At 33.9% G+C, this 22,580-nt stretch overlaps 2 protein-coding genes across 3 annotated transcripts in view; both read right to left on the bottom strand.

Annotated features, from left to right (window-relative positions):
- Positions 1–732, bottom strand: part of LOC106171993 (protein quaking-B) — a 32,856-nt gene extending 32,124 nt beyond the window's left edge. For both annotated transcript variants that reach the window (XM_013552555.2, XM_013552554.2), the window contains exon 1: positions 446–732. In XM_013552555.2, coding sequence (XP_013408009.2) covers positions 446–608 — 163 coding nt within the window. In that variant the 5' untranslated portion in view covers positions 609–732. The remainder of the gene's footprint in view (positions 1–445) is intronic.
- Positions 733–3,156: 2,424 nt separating this feature from the next.
- On the bottom strand, positions 3,157–22,580 carry LOC106172002 (uncharacterized). Its single transcript, XM_013552575.2, has 15 exons — positions 22,413–22,580; positions 21,340–21,435; positions 20,915–20,998; positions 19,978–20,077; positions 19,444–19,787; positions 18,883–19,042; positions 18,454–18,554; positions 17,789–17,988; positions 17,378–17,492; positions 15,074–15,213; positions 14,665–14,826; positions 14,221–14,373; positions 10,246–10,416; positions 7,429–7,606; positions 3,157–3,652 (listed from the first exon to the last, which is right to left on the bottom strand). Exons 1-15 carry the CDS (start codon positions 22,507–22,509, stop codon positions 3,501–3,503), a joined length of 2,253 nt encoding a protein of 750 aa, XP_013408029.2. The 5' UTR covers positions 22,510–22,580; the 3' UTR covers positions 3,157–3,500.

Here is a 22,580-nt window from a genome sequence, read left to right as displayed (position 1 = left end):
CAATTGTGTCAAGTCTTCAATTTATATTGGACTCTCGATATTTCGCCAAAGAAATGGAGAAAGTAAAAGAAAGTGTGACATTCAAAATGGCTACCGACGAGTGAAGAAATCACCACTGCTGTGCCAAAGTGGGTGGGTACGTGGCCAAAAACTTCACAAAAGTTTTCACAAGTTTTTGAACAGATGGTTAACAAAAGTCTATGAATTTGTATTCTCTGTGAGATACACTCTCGTATGACGGAGAAAACTCAGTTTATTTAGGTCAAAGATGACTGGATCAGTAAGTAAACGCGAACGTCCCGATTTTGGAATGGGGTCAGCAAAACACCCATAATTAAATGAACTTTCAAGCATGTTGCCAGTTCATCTTACATTTATGTAGAGTACTGAAATAATAGTAGAAGACAGAGATACAATTATATATTATTAATTTTTAAAAACTTACCTTCATCTAATAATCTTTCTGCATGGATGAACACATTTGGAAAGGCTTGAATCTGTTTCTTGTCTTTGAGTAACTGCGCTAAATATTCTACAGTATTTCGATCCTTAGCATCTAAATTCACTGGAACGCCATGGCTGTTAAGAATTTGATTTTCAGTCCCCATGTTTGAATTATTGAGTCCCACAGCAATCTACCTGAGTAAGAGGGGTGGCTGGTTCGAACTACGTTACATGGACTCAACTCTCTGCTTTCTTTCCCCTTGAATTTGTTTATGAACACGTGCGGGCAATGCGCATGTCCCAAAATTGAGACGGGTTCAACTTAGCAGAAAGGGGTGGCAAAGGCAGCACAATACGAGTAACCTTTGACACAAAAATACATAAATTTTTCATACAATCGGTGCAAATCGACATATTCACAATCAGAATTACCTCGGTGTTGTAGAAGTTGAAAGGCAAATGTAGTAGGAGCTTAAGCTCTGCGTGGGTGGAGTATTTAGGGTATGTCAATATTTGAACGGGACCTTGTCATTAGTGCCCTGAGTTTTACAGCTGTGACCAGGTTTGGGATGCTCGTACCCTTCGATTTGGCAGTCTTTATAATTGTTATTTTTTTAAAAAAATTCATATTAACAACTTTTCCTCCAATTACAAATCTAGCAAGAATCTTATAGACATAATGCGCGGTTCTAGGTCCTAGCATGAATAAATCTTGATGTCAAATACATATATAGTTATTATAAAGTTATTGATATAAAACTGGAATATACACGTTGTAGTCCTAAAATTACCAACTTTTTTTTAGCTGTAGTCTAAACAAGAATTTAATTTAAAAAGAAGTTAATTTAAAAAACTTGTATGAAATTATTAATTTTATTCTTCTAATATTTCTTTATTACAATCCATATATACATAATTCTGTTTTATTACTATTTTTACATCTCTGAGTGAGCTTATCATTTATGACTGATATATTATTTTAAGGGCTGTTAAATTAATTCACGTAATGTACTCTGTAAAATAATGGTATTTTTTGCTTTTCTTTTTTTAATTACTAAAATGCGTATAAGCCCACTAAATCAAATTTCTACTTACTGCTATACAACCCCTAATCACTGTCAAAAAGACAATAATTTATCAAAATGGACTTTAAAAAGAAATTATAACCAACAAGGAAATAGCATATATACCATTCCTATCAGCTACAACATCTGGGCATTGTGCTCTTCAATGCATGCAAATTGTATATACAAACAATTCAAGTGGCCAAATGAGTGTTATTGCTAAGATATCATTAGTGGACTCCATAGTTTAAGGATAATGACCATAGGTTTGGAGGCAATAGGTACTCTGTAACCGTCCTCTGGTGTGCAGGTGCCTTAATAGAAGTTAAATAGACAACTTCCTTGACAGTGTTTTTCTAAAACCTAGTTATCATTTTCCACTTCAAAGATTTTATCTATGATGGTACAATGTAATAGTTTATAATAATATAATAATAAAGTTTATTCAAACATAGCAACCAAAATGTTGAAGTGGCGCAGAAAATGAATTAGAGGAAAATTAAAAATAAGGGTGTGAACACATGAGCAGCTTGTACATAATATTGTTCATTTTGAAGCTGATAAAATTATTCATTAGTCAGAATAATCTTTGATAAAACGTTTTTAATTTATGGTCAACCAGCGTCCTTAAACAATACATGATAACCAAGTTCAGTATGAGAGAGATGGTGGATTCCCAATCCTTTTTTGGAGGGGTGACTGGGGTGAAAATGAAACAATTTGGGTATATTAAAAATTACTTGACATGACATCAATATTCATCAGTACCTCATGGACATATTTGTCTAGTGAGGCTTCCTTTTTTTCAATTTAGTCCCATTTAACAATGTGTTTTTTCATTAAGTCTACCATACACATTGTTCCTTATTTGTTTCCTGGAGTAATAATCCTTGCTTCAAATGAAATATCAAAACACAATTCTGTCTACCTCCTTCTAGTAGAAATGAATAACTGGGAAGTGAATAACTCGTCTTATTAAAAAATCGAGTTCATTGCCCTTCATATAGCATTGGCATCATCCACATAAGTGCCATGTGCAATTTTTTCAAGTTTCATATTTGATGCACTGCTCTAAATTTCACTGTCCTTTCATTCAAGTTAAAATCATAAAATGCCAAAATTATAAATTGCAAAAAATTGTTTTATCCCAGTCACTCAAAACTCTAATTTTCAAAATAAGTCTATTTAAATTGGCCAACAAAGGTAGTATAGACATGAACAAAATTACCAGTGCCCTCAAATCCATCTTTCACTCAAGTGGTAATTACATTGCTGTGGGGCACAGGGGAAATGGACATGTATAGAACCAAGTCAAGACGTTTGAATGGACTGAAGTTCCCAATAATTAACAAGATAGCTATGGGCACCAGGAATCTTTAGTTCAGGCTAGGATCCAAATCCTAGGTTTAGGGCGTATGTCACGCGTAACTTTGCTTTGGAGCTGTTTTGAGGTGAAAGAAGGAGGGACATTGTTACACAGGGTACGGTATCAATGTCTTTTGAGCAGTTTTTCTCTAGAAATATGACATTACCGGCCCACCTCCTTGTCAAATTGCCACAGTTAAATAGAGAGACTAAACATTTACTTTGGAAAAGCACCATGTTGCATTTTCTTATAATTACTGCAGGTATAATCTAAACTAACAACTTCAGTTCAGCACTTCACTTTAATTAAGCACAGTATTACTTTACACTTGTAATATATTACAAAATGGTCCATTAAAAAGTATCTACTGCACTTATACATATTTACACAAATAAATATCAACTACTATTACAGTATATATTTCAAGAAAATATTTCATTTCTTTATCCATTATTTTTTATGAGTTAAAATGTAAAATGATGATCTTATATTAATTTTTCACTTTTCCAGTCTTTCATGCACTGATTACTAAGTTTCACAGAGAAGAATTCACCTCACAAATCCTTCATATAAAAATTGCTAATTTCTATTGAAAATGCTCCTTGTTAAGTCTTAAAAATGTAGTTCTACCGAGAAAACTGTCTCCTTTCTTTTCCACTGTGTTTATCAACAGATTTATACATTTTTGTTTTTTGCATGTGCTTCTGTTTCTGGTAGCCAAATCCTCCACCACTCCCACCTCTCCTCTTCACATGACCTCCTTTGCTGCTGTGAACATCTGAGAAACTGTTAAGGAAAATAAATAATTCAAATATTTGTTAACTTGCTGCCACTTTCATCTTTGAAGTGTGTGTGTGTGTGTGTGGGGGGGGGGGGGATGATGAAAACTTCATTAACTGGTTATTTTCAAGCATGCATTCTGATCATTACTGATGTCAAAATTGGAATTTATCAAAACGGCATAATGCAAATTGCATGACAGATGTAAAAGTCTATAAATGCTATAACAGCATATCTGTGGAAATTTTGTTAATGGAAAAACTGAGTGAAAATGCTTTGAAGACTGAAAAAAAAAAGGTCACAGATTTGTCAAAACACTGGAAAACTCATCTCCTTTCTAAAAATGCTGCCTTTATCAAGCTACATTCAGCTCAATTTGTATATTAAAGCATTAACAAAACTGAAGTGTAAAACCGCAGGGAAAATCCAATCATTACACTACAACAGACCTATACTTCCAGCTTGTACAAGCAATCAATTAACAACATGACAACACAGTGGGACCAGCTTCCTGGAGGCAAGCGGCCTGCACACGAACACATAAAAAGACAAATCTATACAGCAGTGTTCCACAGAGGAAAAATCTGCAGCCGAGCATAGCAATCCTTTAAAAGCAGCACTAAATGAATAATGAAAGCTTTGGAAGAGTTCAACTGGAAACAAATACTGTCTTATTGATTGTCTTGTGTTAAGTCTGGCAGATTAAATGCTATTAAACTGTGAGAATTACTGTTGAAACCCATCAGCTCACATTGCACATGGTCAACAATGCTTCAATCACAAAAGTTGCTAAGATATCAAAGGATCTGCCCTGCAGTTACTATAATATAGCAAATACTTGGTAGAAACCAGACATATTACAGCCCACACACAACATTAACTCCATACACACAAGCAAATTCAATGCTGGACTCATTCTAGCATGTATTCTTTTTTTCACTTTTACCTAGGACAGAAATAATTCATTGGATTTAGCAAAGTAGCATTTATAACTTTCTCTGGTTTTGGGGGATTCTCATTTTCACTTCTGATGAAAATTTGCAACGACTGTTTTCATCAAGTACCATGTAACATTGAACACAGTGCCGTCTCACTGCACTTATTTTATGCAAATGGGTGTAGCTGGCTGTCATGATGTTCAAAATTATTGGTTAGTAAGCATGAAGTGTGAAGATTGTCCTGTTGGTGAAGTCAGAGGTATGAGTAGTGTTATCATTATCATTTTCAAATGCCATTACTTGAAAAATAATAAAAAAAAAAAAGAAAAAAAAAAGCCCAGTAAGCTGATAGGACCCTGGTGTGTATATATGATCCTGATTTGAAATGTATATTCTTGGAAAAAATACCTAATTATGGAATGGTATGTTAACTTGGGTTACAAAAAAGTCTAATTATCAGATGTTAGTCTTTGAAATGAATTGATTCTGGGAATTTGTACCATACAAAAGCTATGAACTAAGTACCGTACAATTAAAATCAAAAGAGATATTACATTTCTCAAATAAAATAGAAACACAAAACAAATACAGTGAATGTGATATTTACATGAACTACATCTACTGCAAATAATGATGTCATAACTTAAAATATATTTTTAAAAATAAAAAACTAAGAGAGCTTCAATCTCAAAGAATCTAGGTACACGTTCAATAATTAAATAGCAAACAAGCTAGTCCATTACTATTTTTATCACTGGTGGGATTTCAGACATTCCAGGCCCGTTGCCAGAAATTTCAAAAGGGGGGTTCTTTTTCTGAAAAAGTGGATCTTTTACCATGAAACTTTCATGTACCTTAATTAAATTTCACCCAGAGGGGACCTTTTCCCCGCAAAAAAGGGGGGTTCTTTTGAACCCCCCAACCCCCCCCCCCTTCCCCCAGGCTACAGGCCTGCATTCCGTACCAAGAAATTGGGTAAAATTTTGTTGCAAGGAAATGTTCTAACTAACTATATAAGCAAAATTACAAGTCAGATACAAGAACATCTATTCTTAGATTTCTGATACCTACTAGGTGCATAATTGCCTGACACAGCAGGTTCATTCTACCATCTCACAATCAATTTCTCCACTAGCTTTAATAACCTCGCCTCACCTGAACTTGGGTACTTTTTTTCATGTCGAGTCTGATTTTATAGCATACTATTATTGCATGATTGCAAATATTTCATGGCTTTGTAAATAGTATTGATCCGGCTGGTAAGAATAAATGGTGCTGTCTTTATAAAAAAAGCTTCTGCCTTTTTTTTTATTTCCATTCCTAGCAATTCATTTTAACTTCACGAGCCTTTTCCTTACCACATATTTCCACAAATGATGACAATCAAATTGAAAAGATACTGCTAAAGGGTAAAAATGTTCTGCTCTATCTTAAATTACTTAGTGACAGATTAACCCCCCAAATTCATCAGGACTGAGTGCAACCTTGGCGGTTATTTTACTTAGAATATATGTACTCTCTTTTGTGTAATGTCATTTAAAACTCGTGAAGAAAACATTATTTGATTAGAATTGATTGTCTGAAATATTCTCATTAATTTACTGCTGGATGTAATGTAAAATTAGAATTCAGCCAGAGATGTTGTGTGCCAAAATGCAGCTTTGTCATCCAACGCAATTCCCTTGTGCCTCTAATCCCCTGTAAGTAATCTTACTACAGTCAACAACTATTTGCTAAAAATCCATCAATTTCCCCCTTAAATCTAATCAAAGGTGGTTGCATAGTGTCAAGCAAAATGCAAGATAGATTTGTCTTATTTCAAAAGTATTCATGAATAAACAAAGTGCCACTGTTTAGATCAGATCCAAATTTTTTGTGATGAGGCTTGTTCAAAGTCACACTTCAAATGCTGCTAAATACATGCAGCATGCCAAGCACATTACAAAATCAATAACCTAAGCATCTATTCAATTGATTTAGTGTCCTTCTTTAGGCCATGCCCTAGACACTAAATTACTGAGGTTTTTGAAATCATTTGCTCCAGATCAAAATGATTCTTGGCAAATTCCACAAGTTGCCCAATTAAGAGAATCTCCACAGTTGTATATCTACCTATGTGTAGCACAGCAGACCCAGACAGATAAATGCTTGGTTAAATTTTCCAAATATGGAATACAAGAACAAAATAGTAATTGTTCCATTAACTGCTTCTTTTCTACATTAATATTTTCTTCGTAAAATCTATCTATCATCTTTTATACTGGACATTTGATAACTGACATAAATCTGACCACCACTGTTACAGCCATACACATCCCAGATTGATTTTCTTGCTAAACATGCCAGGTCTATTTCTAAACCATGGCTTTAACTGACAATTAGCACACAACCATCATATTCATTCAAGATGCTAAGACTGCTACACTAAAACCTACTAATGTACCAATCTTGATATTTTGTATGTATAACATGTAACCTGCCAACCATGAGAAGTGATAATGACATGTTAAGTGTCATTCTACAAATGGACGCATTAGTAGGCCAACAAGCAAATGGGCGATTTAGTGGGCAAAGAAGTAAAAGGAGCAATGAAGAGGCAGGCAGGCACAGACAGAGATCTTCATGAGTACTGTAAATTTTCACAAGTAGCTGAGGAATCAGTTATGTGCTTATTGATGAAAACTTACTTGTGAGTCAAGAGATTCACGAAAAACAAAAATGTTAAGCATCAATCTGCTCTTGGAAGTTACTATGAGAAAATCAGTTCTACACTGAAAATGTTCAAAAAATTATAAAATGATAACACATTAAGTGTTATAAACCATGAAAAGGATACTCAAATCAACATATGGGGGGACTTTAAACCCAAATGACATGGCCACTTTCTGAAGATCCAAGTTGTTGACATCAAAGATCTGTTTCAGACTGTGAGAAGCGTAAGCTCGTACAAAAGCTTTGTACCCTTCCTGGGCAGACTTGTGGAGAAAGTAGTTTTTCTCTATCAGTTTTTCCAGCTGCAATATAGAAATGGGTATTATATAAGTAATCTAGATTAATATACACCTGGTAAACAAGTCAAATGGCAAATGGAAAATTATAAATTTTACGTCTATAGATTTGGATCCTTCACAAAATTTCAAAATGGGCAAATGCAGTATTTTAACAAGGCAGCAAAGCTGTCAAATGTACAGACAAAAAGAAGGAAAAAACAAAATAGGGTACTGTCAATTCTGATGCAAAAGTACATTATGTTAAACTGCAAATTCAACATCAAATTTTAATTATGCTCAACAGGTAATTCCAATGTAAGTAAAATGTGTAACAAGCATAAGGCTGTACATAAAACAAGGCAGCAAAGCTGTCAAATGTACAGACAAAAAACAGGAAATAACGATCCACAAATTAGGCTACTGTCAATTCTGATGCAAAAGTACATTATGTTAAACTGCAAATTCAACATCAAATTTTAATTATGCTCAACAGGTAATACCAATGTAAGTAAAATGTGTAACAAGTTCACAATTTGAAAATGTATAACTTCCAGAAAAAGAAGCCAATTAGACTGCTTTTCCAACTCAGGCTGCATTTTGGTCCTGTATTTCTTTTATGAAAGTTTGGCAATCATAAGTAACATGATTTTCCCATAATGGTCATCATGGCAGCAGCACCCAAAATTGTGTTTTCTTCTATTCTGATGACATATTACATAATGCTTAACAGCATGATGTACGTCAATCTTTAATAACAAAATATACGTATCATGGATTTTCAGAAAATGTGACTAGCATGGGTCTTCAAGCCTGTGGAACTTCAAAGTCACACCTTGGAAATGCCAATATGTGAAAAATTAAATTTTCACAAAAAAACTGTTTAACTGGCAGTAAGAATTACCAAACAGACTGCATTGCCTACTGAAGCTGTATTTTAATCCCATGTTTCTTTCCTGTAAGTTTAAGAACAGTAAGTGACATGGTTTTTCTTAAATGGTCATCATGGGAGCAGTGCCCAAAATAGTTTTTTTTCAAAATTTGATGCAATATTACATAATGTTTAACAGCATAATGACCATCAATTTTTAAAAATAAAATATTAGTATCATGGATATTCAGAAAATGTGACTAGCAAAGGTCTTCAGGCCCATGGAACTTCAAAGTCACAACTTGAAAATGCCAAAATGTAAACAAAATAGCACTGTTCTGAAATGTTTTTTTTTTTTCATTTTTAACAATTTTTTTTAACATAAAACAAAATTAACAGGTTACTGCCATTTTTATACGATCAACTAAGAAAATTGATGAGATGGGAAAAATATCAATACAACAGTGTTAAATGTCCAATTTCCTCCATTCTAAGATTCTGAACATAGTAAATGATTGAATCTGACAAACTGCAATGATATGAGTTTATTTCCATTTTTGAAACTTTATTACACAATACACGATAACAAGTTTACCATCATTTTTACATAATCAACTAACAATGATATAAAGATGCAGGAAATGTCAAACAAACACTTTTACATGTCTTATTAGTTAAATAATGAGACTGTTAACATGCCTAAGAGATGAATCTGAGGAAATGTGAAACAAGACAGCACTGTTCTGACATGGGTTTATTTCCATTTTTAACACTTTTTTTAACATAAAACAAAATAAACAGTTTACTGCAATTTTTATATGATCAACTAAGAAAATTGATGAGATGGGAAAAATATCAATAGAATAGTGTTTAATGTCCAATTTCCTCCATTCTGAGATTCTGAACATAGTGAATGATTGAATCTGACAAACTGCAATGATATGAGTTTATTTCCATTTTTGACACTTTATTACACAATACACGATAACAAGTTTACCATCATTTTTACATAATCAACTAACAATATTGTAAAGATGCAGGAAATGTCAAACAAACATTTTTACGTATCTTATTAGTTCAGTAATGAGACTGTTAACATTGCCTAAGAGTTGAATCTGAGGAAATGTGAAAAAACAGTATAACTTCTAAAATAATGCCCCGATTATGCTGATTTTCGAACTCAACCTGCGTTTTAGTAAGATTGACCACTCCTGTGAGTTTAATGACAATTGGCCCATCTGTTTTTCTTATATTGTGTTTACGGTGTTGCATATATGCTGAAAAATGAAAAAAACAGCATAACTACTAAAATAGTGGCCCGATCAAGCCGATTTTCGAACTTGACCTGTGTTTTAGTAAAATTGATTATTCTTGTGAGTTTCATGACAACAGGCCTAACGGTTTTCCTTAAAATGTGTTTACAGGGTTGCATATACGCTGAAAAGTGAAAAAAACAGCATAACTTATACAATAATGGCCCGATCATGCTGATTTTCAAACTTGACCTGCGTTTTATGAATATTCATCAGCTCTGTAAATATAAAGCCAAAAAGTAAAACTGCCCTCCACTTATCGTGTTTACAAAGAAAGTGCACGGCGGCGGCATCGGCGACGGCGACGGCGACGACAGACGCAGGTGATGGCAATATGTACAGACACATCTGTGTCTGTACATAAAAAGAAGTGGTTTTATTCAGAATATTCTACCAATTAACATGAAGATAGGGAGCAAAATACATCATTTTAAGGGCCTTAAGTTATGACAACAAAAACTGAAAATAAACAATGTACAAACCTGTGGCTGTATGTCTGAAATCTTGCTCCAAGAGAAGTCAAACTCATTCAGAGGTACTTTGGACTGCTTGAGATACCGTAAGAAGCCCAATTCTTCTGGTCTCAGTATTAACAGTGCATGTCCTGTGCCTCCTTCTCCTCTCGCTGTTCTCCCTACTCTGTGAATGTATTCCTGTAAAGAAAAAAAAAGTCAAATTAAAATGGGAAATTTTTTATCAGTGGTCATTCTCCTTGAACAAAAAGACAAACATGAATAATCTTTCACTCCTTTGAAATATTTAATGACTTTAATCAACGAAGTTTGTGAACCAGTGAAATATTATAAAAACGGTTTCTATAAGAGAAAATATTTGTTATATTGACATAGTAAGACAAATGCAACATACTGCCACACCTTTTTTTATTCAGTCAATTTGAAGACTTAAAGGATTCAACTTAACATTTAGACATAACATTCTTACTGCAACAATAACATCTAGCATTGAGCACAGTGAGACAAAAAAACAAGGCAGCAAAGCTGTCAAATGTACAGACAAAAAACAGAAAGAAAAGGTCATTTTGTCAATTTGATGCAATAATAAATAATGCTTATTATAGAACTGTCAGTCAACACTGAATTTTAATCATGCACAACAGGTAACATGGTCAGTAACAGGAGCGGACCCTGAGATATTTTCTGACATTATTCCAAAGTATCTATGTTGATCCATCCTCCATTTTGATGGTCTTCCAACAGAAAAAAAGATACCAGTCAATATAAACATAATAACCTGACTGCCTTCTGGAAGACCCAGAAGATGGTCTCAATCCACCCCTTCAATAAGATTACAGTTTCAGGACCATGAGAGACCAAAGTCACATGATGAAAGTCTCAATATTTGAAAAATGATGACAGTGCATAAAATAATATTACATAAGTAACATAATGTTTAAAGACATAAAAAACAATACAACTGCTTATGTGGAAATACAGAAAATGTGCAGAGACTCAGGCGGATGAGAGTTAAAAATCACAAATGCAAGTGTTTGAGAAAAAATTATAAAGGAAAACATAACAAAACTAGAAAAGCATTTCGAGAGTGCAGACCTCTGCCAAGGCAGCAAATGTTGATTATTATTGATTATTGATTGATAATTGAGCCAGACCACCACCAAAAAACTAATTATTGGCCCACTTCTGACAGTTCCTGAAAATTTCAGAGAAATCGGTCCATAACTTTTTGAGTTATGTTGATGACAGACAAACAGGGGTGAAAATGTAACCTCCTTGGCAGAGCCTGAGGTAAATATAATTCCAATGATGCTGCTATTCAAACTTTTTATCTTCGTGTTTGATATATATATATATATATATATATATATATATATATATATAATTACCTGCATAATTTACCTCCATAATAATCACTGCTTCCTTATTATTAATCTAGCAGAGAGCTTAACCTTTGGGAGTTTACAGGGAGATATCAACAAGTGTGCTTTATGTAATCTCATTTAATGGCCTATTAATAATTAATTAGGCAAATAATTTTATTACTCTAAAATTAGCTTAGTGATACCCAAGGGAAATTTACAGACTGACCCTCTCAAAGGCCTTTCAGGCCCATAAGTCACATCTTAAGAAAAGCACAAAACAATAATGCACAAAATAGGAGACTACTAATTCTGATGCAATAATACATGTTTAACTGCACAGTCAACATCAAATTTTAATTATGCACAACAGGTAACACCAACAAAAGTAAAAACATAAGCCTTCAGGCCCATCAGAGTTCAAGTTTATACTTAAAAAGTGTCAGAATGAGAAAAATGAAAATTTCACACAAAATTGCATAAATTCAATAATAAATGATTACCCAATTGACCTAGCTTTCTAATTTGAACTGCATGCCAATCCTAAAAATCATACTAGTAAGTTAAAAATAATAATAAATAACACAGTTTCCTTTTCATAATGTTTGCAGTAGCAGTGCAAAAAGATTGTCAATTTTGATGTCACATTACATAATAAATTATAGAATAATTATCACCAATTTTTGATTATTGACTATAAATAGCAATGTAGAAAATTTGATTACCATTCGGCTTCATGTCCATGGGAGCTCCGAGTCCCACAATGAATATGCCAAAAAGATAATGAATATTTCACTAAAATGTATAACTTCCAGAAAAAGAAGCCAATAAGACTGCTTTTCCAACTCAGGCTGCATTTTAGTCCAGTGTTTCTTTTTTTAAAGGTTTGACAGTCATAAGTAACACAGTTTTTCCATAATGGTCATCATGGCAGCAGCACCAAAAATTGTGTTTTCTTCTATTTTGATGCAACATTACATAATGACGATCAATTTTTAATAATAGAATATTTGTATCATGGTCATTCATAAAACATGACAAGCAAAGGTCTTCAGGATCATGGAACTTCAAAGTCACACCTTGAAAATGCAAATAAGAAAAAAATTAAATTTTCACAAAAAACTGTTTAACTGCCAGTAAAAATTACCAAACAGACTGCATTGCCTACTGAAGCTGAATTTTAGTCCCATGTTTCTTTCCTGTAAGTTTGATAACAGTGAGTGACATGATTTTCTTTAAATGGTCATCATGGGAGCAGTGCCCAAAATAGGGGTTCCTTCAAATTTTGATGCAATATTACATAATGTTTAACAGCATAATGACCATCAATTTTTGATCATAAAATATTAATATCATGGATATTCAGAAAATGTGACTAGCAAAGGTCTGCAGGCTCATGGAACTTCAAAGTCACATCTTAAAAATGCCAAAATGTAAACAAGACAGCACTGTTCTGGAATGGGTTTATTTCCATTTTTAACACTTTTTTAACATAAAACAAAATAAACAGTTTACTGCCATTTTTATATGACCAACTAAGAAAATTGATGAGATGGGAAAAATATCAATAGAACAGTGTTAAACGTCCAATTTCCTCCATTCTGAGATTCTGAACATAGTTGATGATTGAATCTTACAAACTGCAATGATATGAGTTTATTTCCATTTTTGACACTTTATTACACAATACACGATAACAAGTTTACCATCATTTTTACATAATCAACTAACTATGTTGTAAAGATGCAGGAAATATCAAACAAACACTTTTACGTATCTTATTAGTTAAATAATGAGACTGTTAACATGCTTAAGAATTGAATCTGAGGAAATGTGAAAAAACAGCATAACTTCTAAAATAATGGCCCGATTATGCTGATTTACAAACTCAAGCTGCGTTTTAGTAAGATTGACCACTCATGTAAGTATAATGACAATTGGTCTATCTGTTTTTCTTATATTGTGTTATCAGTGTTGCATATATGTTGAAAAAAGTGAAAAAAACAGCGTAACTTCCCTAAAAATGACCCGATCAAGCTGATTTTTGAACTTGACCTGCGTATTATGAATATTCATCAGTACTGTAAGTTTCAAGCCAAAAGGTAAAACGATTTTCCACTTATCGTGTTATCGGTGTTGCATATATGCTGAAAAAAGTGAAAAAACAGTGTAACTTCCCTAAAAATGACCTGATCATGCTGATTTTCGAACTTGACCTGCGTATTATGAATATTCATCAGTTTTGTAAGTTTCAAGCCAAAAAGTAAAATCGTTTTCCACTCATCGTGTTATCGGTGCTGCATATATTCTGAAAAAAGTGAAAAAACAGCATAACTTCCCTAAAAATGGCCCGATCATGCTGATTTTCGAACTTGACCTGCATATTATGAATATTCATCAGTTCTGTAAGTTTCAAGCCAAAAGCAAAAACGGTTTTCCACTTATCGTGTTATCGGTAAAAGTGCACGACGGCGACGACGGCACCGACGACAGACGCAGATGATGGCTATATGTACAGACACATCTGTGTCTGTACATAAAAAGCAGATTGGCTAAAGAGGGTCACATTTATTCAAAGTAGTTTTACTCCCAATGAAGATGAATTGGTCATTTCAAACTTTACCTTAGGGTCATCTGGAGGGTCAAACTGGACAATCCAGTCCACTGCAGGTATATCCAGACCCCTGGCAGCTACATCTGTACATATCAATATGGCCTCCTTGGCATTGCAAAATTGGAAGAAGGTCTGGGTTCTTTTAGTTTGCTTTTGTTTACCCTAAAGATGGAAGCAGAAAATATAAACAAAAAAACATCAGTTTATCTTATCAGGAAGTATGTTTTGGTTCTTTTAGCTTGATCTTTTATTTTTAAAGATGGGAGCAACAAACATATACTTATCAGTTTATCTTATCATTTATGAAAGATAACAGGTTTGTGCTACAATTCAAATACAAGCCATGATTTACAAAAGATAACAGGTTTGAGCTACGATTCAATTTCAAGACATAACTTGGAAACTTTGAAAAATCCATAAATTAAGTAAACAAATCTATACCAGAATACCTACATGTATACACATAACTGGCAGATCAATATAGTTCAAAAGTTCATGATGATATTTGACAGATAAACAAGAACTCATGAAAACCATGATCTTTTTCTTTCTGTTCTTCTTTAAGAAAGTAAAAAGTAACAGGAACCTTTTCTCTGATGGACACACAACGTATCCCTGAAAAATTGATAAAAAATCATGTGTCAAATTTCTAGTCTTAACAATAATTATCATTTATAAAATAATTTATCAATCAATTTCAAACCATTTTCTCACAATACATCTTTTGAAACAAGCAACACTGCACTTCAAACTATCCATCCACATTACCATCAAGTCACTACAAGTTTGACAATCTGAAAGATAAACATCAATTTTCAAACAAAGATATTTAAATGTAAACTGCATTTAATACATAACCAACCTGTTCTAGGCCTTCCACTGTTGCCACACTTTTGTCATCATCAACTCCCACATACATGGGTTCTTTCTTCAGTGAGACCCTGGCTAAATCATCTGTTTTCCTTGTCTGTGTTGCTGAGAATAGCATTGTCTGCCTCCTCTCTAAAAAGCATTAATTTGGATACATTAATGAGAAATTTTTCCATTTACAAAAAAATTCCACTTAAAAAGATATCCATCTTTGTATACAATAACAAAAAATTCTTATTCAATCACTTCAGCTATTCTTAAATATAACTAGAGGATCAGAGAGGCGATACCGCCTCCGAATATTGTACCACCAGCTGGAGCAAGCGCATTCGTATAGACCCCCACATACGCAAAATAAGGGACACAGCCACTAGTCTTATGCTTGACAAGCTGTAAAATGCAATCAACAAGAATTTTCAAAATACGCAAAAAATATATATAACTTAAAATGGTACAATCAAAGTTAAGTTCATTGTAAGGTAGGTCAAAGGTCAATATCAAGGTCACAGTAAATTTCCAGTATATGACTTCCTATTCAACTTCAATAGTAACTATGGACCTATCTCTGCCAGGTATGGAGTTAAAAGAGAAAGAAATTAGCAGAGTTCAGTTCATGATTATAAGTAGGTCAAAGGTCAATTTCAAGGTCACACTTAGATTGCCAGTATATGACTTCCCATTCAAGTTCAATAGTAACTATGGACCTACCTCATTAGTTTTGGAAATAAAAGGGAACCAAAATTTGCAAAGTTCAATTCATGATAAAAAGTAGGTCAAAGGTCAATTTCAAGGTCACATTTAGATTGCCAGTATATGACTTCCTATTCAAGTTCAATAGTAACTATGGACCTATCTCTGCCAGTTTTGGAGATAAAAGGGAACCAAAATTTGCAAAGTTCAATTCATGATTAAAAGTAGGTCAAAGGTCAATTTCAAGGTCACATTTAGATTGCCAGTATATGACTTCCTATTCAACTTCAATAGTAACTATGGACCTATCTCTGCCAGGTTTGGAGTTAAAAGAGAAAGAAATTAGCAGAGTTCAGTTCATGGTGAAAAGTAGGTCAAAGGTCAATTTCAAGGTCACATTTAGATTGCCAGTATATGACTTTCTATTCAACTTCAATAGTAACTATGGACCTATCTCTGCCAGTTTTGGAGATAAAAGGGAGGCAAAATTTGCAAAGTTCAGTTCATGGTGAAAAGTAGGTCAAAGGTCAATTTCAAGGTCACAGTAAGATTGCCAGTACATGACTTCCTATTCAACTTCAATAGTAACTATGGACTTATCTCTGCCAGTTTTGGAGATATAAGGGACTAAATGTTATAATTTTGGAGTTACCATAATGTGCAATAAATTTCCTACGGAAAAATTTAATTAAAATAAAGAAAAGGTCATTTTGGTCAAAATTCTTGAAATGGGAGGTGCTCTGAAGTTCCAGATGTTCAAATTTGATGAAATAATGTCATTTTTGACCACAAGTTGTCTGCCTCGCCAAGCCTTATGTTTTATTTTTCCGGAGTTCAAAATTTATTATCCATTACCGTACTGCACATTTTGCTTTCACCATCACAGCGTAACTCGAAAACCGTATGGAATACAAAAAAAACGGAGACCACCTCCAGTGTTGGGCTTTACATGCTCTACAAAATGCAAAAAAGAATGGGTCTCTAGCATTAACGGTTCCCGAATTAGAGACAGTTTTCAGTTTCGGTATCTTATGGCCGCTACACCCGTGAAAATGCACCGATTGACCCCAAATTCACACAGATGAAAGATGACCTGAAGGGTAACATTTTCCAATAATATTATTGGTTAAGTCTGTGTGGTGTCTGAATAACAGCGCAAATAAATTTTTTTTCGAAAAAAAATTCATTTTTTTGAAAATTTTTGCCCGTTTGACCTTGAAATAAAGGTCAAAGGTCAAATCCAAGGGCATATTTGAAATCTACACATATGACTTTTGGAAAGCCGTCTGTAGAAATTTTTCCCATAATTCCTTCCCTAGGGTAGATAATTAGCATTTAATTTTGCCATTTTTGGACAAGGGTGCATTGCAATGAGTGCCACACCTAGACCCCAATACCGACAAAGCCCAAATTTTACGTGGAACGAGTTGAGATTATAGGTGACCTAAATCCACGAGATGGGTATGGGGGCCCTTACCGTCTAGGAGGAGAAGCGGTAACGGTAACATGGCGGCGGAACGGACCGCTGGTGGTACAATTAAAAACATCCATACAGAAAATCACAGACCCCAAGAGACCCCCAAGTTATTTCAAACCTACTACTTACTAGGCAGGAGTTTCATTATCTGCTTCATTTCTTCTTCAAAGCCTATGTCAAGTATTCTATCAGCTTCATCAATGACTAGACATTGTAGGTTCTTGTACATGAATTCAGCAGTGTTCTGGAACAATTTAAACAAGAACAAATCAGAAACCCTGCAACACACACATCATCCACAGATTAGTGAAAAAAAAGTTTTGTTTCACCCACAAGATTTCTGTATAAGAGCAGATAGGCCCCAGTGAAAACACATGAACACACATGGAAGGTTAAGAACAGCACTAGAAAGTCACAATATTGATCCATTAACAAAAAATTTAATTCACAACACTGCTTGTTAAAAGATCCATTTTTTTCCTACCAACATTTCTTCAAAATAATGTGCCGAGTATATAAAACACACAACAAAGCCTTCACCTGCATGTGATCTAATAATCTTCCAGGTGTAGCAACAAGAATGTTGATGCCTTTTGCCAGTTTCTTTGCTTCTTCTTGTCTGTTGGTTCCTCCCATTATCAACCCATACGTGTGACAGTGATATTTTAACAGTTCTTTCAGCACCCCAAATGTCTGCATAGATAATTCTCTGGTTGGTGAAATCACAATAATGCCAGTCCCTGAAATAAAACAGATTAGGTTATATCTCCCCATCTGAACATTTTAGATTTTTTAGAATTTATCAAGTTTTTTAATTGTGCTACATCTTCATTACAATGATGTTCAATGATGGTGTAGTAGAAAAAGTGAATAGGTTCTCAAACTCTTGTTACACTGTTGTTAACATATGTTCTGGTAACAACAGCTTCATCTCTCTGGGTTACATTTCTGTGTCCAAGAATGTTCTAGCATATAACATATTTGTAAACTGATAAAAGACTGGCTGGTTAGGAAATAGCTGTCAATTCTTTGGCAATAAGGGGAAATCCAAGATATGACCAAAGAAACATGTTTTTTTTAAATTCAGCCGAATTTCATTTACTATCTGGATAATGATGGCTACCTACAGGTACCTGAGCAACAACTTTTTTTCTATTATAAACTGGTAGAAAAAGCATGTTAAAATGACAGACCATAGCACTTACCATTTCTGGGCATAAATTTCAATTTGTATAGTAACTCAATGGCAGGAATCAGGAAGGCTAATGTTTTCCCACTTCCTGTTTTAGCTGCTGCTAGAAGATCCCTGAAATAATACCACAAAACATTAAAGCAAAGAATGTATATTAACATTTAGAGAAATAAAATTCAGAATATAGATGATAAATCTTAAAACAAAAAGAGACACCAATTATCTAAACAAATCCATTAAAATCTCGAAAATTATAAGGAAAATAAAAAAGAAAAAGAAAAATGTTTTGTCATTATGGTGTATATATTTTGCACTTCAGTACCAGCATCCTAAAATTTAAAATGCTGATTACGTTTCAAAGCTCCAAATAGTAATTTTTACATAAATATAAGCATGCTAACTAGTAGCTCACATCCAAACAGGCTTAAAAACATAACCTTACCTTCCTTCAAGTAAAAAGGGAATAGACTTGGCCTGAATTGGAGTCATGTGGGTGAAACCCATATCCTTCACACCTTTCAAAGTTAGTTCACATACTTTTCCTTCTAAAGATTCAAAGGATGTGTCTGATAAAATGCCCATCCCTAAACTTGTGCCAGGTACTGAAAAAAATGATACTGGCATTATAAATGTAGAAAATCCTCATGCAACCGCAAAAGATATCAGGTAGTAAACTATAAAAGATATTTCCAGACATAACAGAAACTCTGAGGGAACTGCATGCATGCTCAAGGGTTTACTGAAATTTAAATATTATACTACCTGTCCCTGTGTTAGTATTTCTACTGGTTTCCTTTCCCTAAAAATTTATTTGAACATCTAAGGTCATAAAATTCAGATTAAAACTTTTAGAAAGTGTACTTATTAATGTCAGAATTTATTAATAGTGCCGACTGGACTTCACTATTGCTTGGTATTGGTTCTGAAACTGGCAAGTATTCACTTGTTAACATTTTTACTACTCTCATTTCCTTTCAAAAGATACACACAATAAATCACTTACGTTGTTGTGTGTCATCTTTTTTCTTCTTTGAACCCTGCTTTTCTACTCCAGAATTTTGTCTATTCTTTTGAACAGCTTTATCATTCTCTGATTCCTTTTCATCATCATCATCATCATCATCATCATCATCTTCTTCTTCATCAACATCATCATCATCATCTTCTTCTTCTTCTTCATCAACATCATCATCATCATCTTCTTCTTCATCAACATCATCATCATTGTCGTCATCATCATCACCAACTTCTTCATCATCAGAGACAGCTTGTTCATTTTCATCAGATCCCACTGACTCACTGTTGTCTGAATCCTCCTGATCACTTCCTCCTTGAACCACTGGAGTCCTATATTAAAACAAAACAAGAAGTGTATCATATGAGGATTTTAAGTCAATAGGAGAAATCAAGAACTTGAGGAACTAAATCAATTTCTGCTTCCACTGACAAGGTCAAACCAAACTTTGACTTAAATGACTTCAAATTTGATTTTATTTTAATAAAATTATTAAAATAATTCAAACATTCAAGAACAAACCCTGTTGCTTCCTCTTCATCAAAGCTGCTTTCTTCACTCTCCTCTTCCTCTTCTGATTCCTCTTTCACTTCTTTCGCCAACTTAGGTTTCTTAGGTTTCACTAAAAGATTGAGTAGCCTTTCTGATCACAATGTAACTATCACAACTCCAGGCCTTATAAACGGATAAGACATTTTCTAAATCAAGACTCAGATTTGTGAGGACAAATGCCCAAATTTGACTCTAGCCCTGAATTAACTATCTAAACGTAAAACTACTTGCCACAAGCGCAATGTTTCTTACACAAACTGTTAATCTGCTTATCTATGTGTTAGAAACATTCTGTATGAGCCAGAGATTGATGAAAACTCATTGTTGCTGTATAAAAAACACAGACCCAGATGGAAGCTGTTTGTGTAATGAAAGTTAGACACGTTTACCTTGTGGCAAGTTATTTCACGTTAAAGTAGTTAATACATGGCTGGAGTCATTAATTTGTGGATTTGTGCTCCCAAATCTAAGACTCAAGTTAGAAATCGTCAATTATCGTTTATGAGGCCTGAACTCTGAATCATTTGGTTTGGATGCCTAGACATGGCCAGCATGCTTATGTAAAACATTGCCTATTTATCAAAAGTCTATGCCATATCTCTTTAGGATCATATCTTTTTGGGCTACCAGATGAAAATTCTTAAATCCCAAATCCAGCATAACCACTGACCCCAATGACTCTGTCAATCATTAAAATATCTATATATACCCATGGTCTTATGACTTTTATTTAAAAACTGAATCTAGCATTTTCCAGAGTTAACAGAATATTTGAGGTTCATTTTTGAACTCAGTTGATAAAAGTTTAAATTTGAAAATCTTTATTACTTAAAAGAATGAAATATCATTTTTACTCTCAAATTTCGTAATGAGATCTGAAGAAAAACTGAATCACAACTTTACTTACCCTTTTCTTCACTTGGTCCTAAACTTCTCTTCATTTTCTGCTTTTTCTTTCCACCAATTGCACTGTCTTTTATAATTTTTTCAACTAAAAAATCATATAATAACTTATATTAAAATGAATTAAATGAAGCTAGCAAATTTGAGTTGACACCCAAACATAACATGTAGACCTGGTGGAAAATGTATTGTACAGTACAGAATACAGATATAAAAACATAATCTGATACCTTGGCAGTCTACACAAATTATTTTTACATAATAATGTTTTCAGATACAGAAAAACTATCTTAAGACATTTGAAAAAAAAAAAATATTTGTATGTTTTACCACCTGAAAAGTCTGACATAAGAGCCTGCACATTCAAAATATGTGACAATAATTTTGTATTGTATTATTACCACATTAATACAATGTCTCTTCACCAACCTTTATTGGAACTTTTTGCAGAAATCCCATTCAAGCCAATCTGTTTTTTCTTCTGCAGCTGAGGCGTAGGCTTATTATTTGTTGTCATTGTATTTTCTAAATATGAAAAGTAAAATAGTAAGACATCAAGAAAAATTACAGTAAGCAATTCAAATTTATATTATTTATTTAAGATTAAAGGAGATTTAGACCCCATTCCCAGAGATTAGATCGATCTACTTTAGATCGACCTCACTCCCTGGGGGTTCACGCTAAATAGCTGTCAGCCAAGCAGGCATGAAAGTTAATTACCCCCTTACAGCTTGTAGTAGGCGGGACAGACATTTAAGCCGGATTATCTGACAGTAAACTAGTGAGACTCCCCGCGGGGATAGATCGATCTAAAAGCTCTGGGAATACGCCCTAAGACACTACAAAACCATAATCTGAAGCTAGGAAGAATTACAAAGCTATAGTCACGCACAGCTTGCACTCCCCTGTAGTTCACATTTTTTTAAATTTCATTGTTGTGCTATATGATTTAAATATGGTAAACACAACACATAGAACTCCCTAACAGGACGTCTGTGTACACATCCAAAAGACATTAAACATTAATGATCTGCGATATGTCATTCAGTCAGCAGAACCTGTGAATATTTTATTTTATTAAATCAGATAACGGGAGATTGGTCATGATAAAACATCTGTCAAAAATATATTATAACGGCATTTATTTATGTTCAAAATTATGAAACCGCCTAAATCACTATCACAGTATTTGGAAACTGTACTGGAACTAAGTGGAAGCACACTGGGTGTCTCGATAGTTCGAAGGTTCATTGGTCCAAAAAATCGTAACATTTTCATCAGTTTTTAATTCAAGGATTCGTTGGTCTGAAGGTTCTAAGGTGAACTTTCGGACTATTAATTGAACCTTCGGATTACTGCTACAGCCCCAAGCACACACGTGTTTCCACTCATCACTTAAGTTGAGTTTACATGTGATCAACACAAGTTTTCTGAATTAAGTTGGAAACAATAGTCTTAATGACAAATGACACGCGTCATCCCAAAGAAACTAAAATACTTACCGACTTTTACATCATCAACAGCCATTTGCTTTTGTTGTTTAGGCTTCTTCATCTTTTTCTTCTTCGTCTTCGAGAATGCAGTCTGCTTGTCGGCCATATTAACACATGTGTAGGAAACCGCAAAGGGTCATGGGAAAATATTGGTTTCTTTTTCTTTACAGATACTTT

The sequence above is a fragment of the Lingula anatina genome, chromosome 1 (genome assembly GCF_051362555.1).
Source record: "Lingula anatina isolate TDL-2025a chromosome 1, LinAna3.0, whole genome shotgun sequence".
Classification (NCBI taxonomy): Eukaryota; Metazoa; Brachiopoda; class Lingulata; order Lingulida; family Lingulidae; genus Lingula; species Lingula anatina.
The sequence above is the reverse complement of the archived record's forward strand: the minus strand, read 5'-3'. Positions and strand labels throughout refer to the sequence as shown.

What these genes read in the sequence shown, in the direction of transcription:
- LOC106172002 (XM_013552575.2), bottom strand. Translation starts at nt 22,509, where the DNA reads ATGGCCGACAAGCAGACTGCATTCTCGAAGACGAAGAAGAAAAAGATG. An exon ending in TGTTGATGATGTAAAAGTCG is followed by an intron (nt 21,436 to 22,412) that starts GTAAGTATTTTA and finishes TTTCATATTTAG; the next exon opens with AAAATACAATGACAACAAAT. An exon ending in CAGTGGAAGGCCTAGAACAG is followed by an intron (nt 14,827 to 15,073) that starts GTTGGTTATGTA and finishes TCAATTTTTCAG; the next exon opens with GGATACGTTGTGTGTCCATC.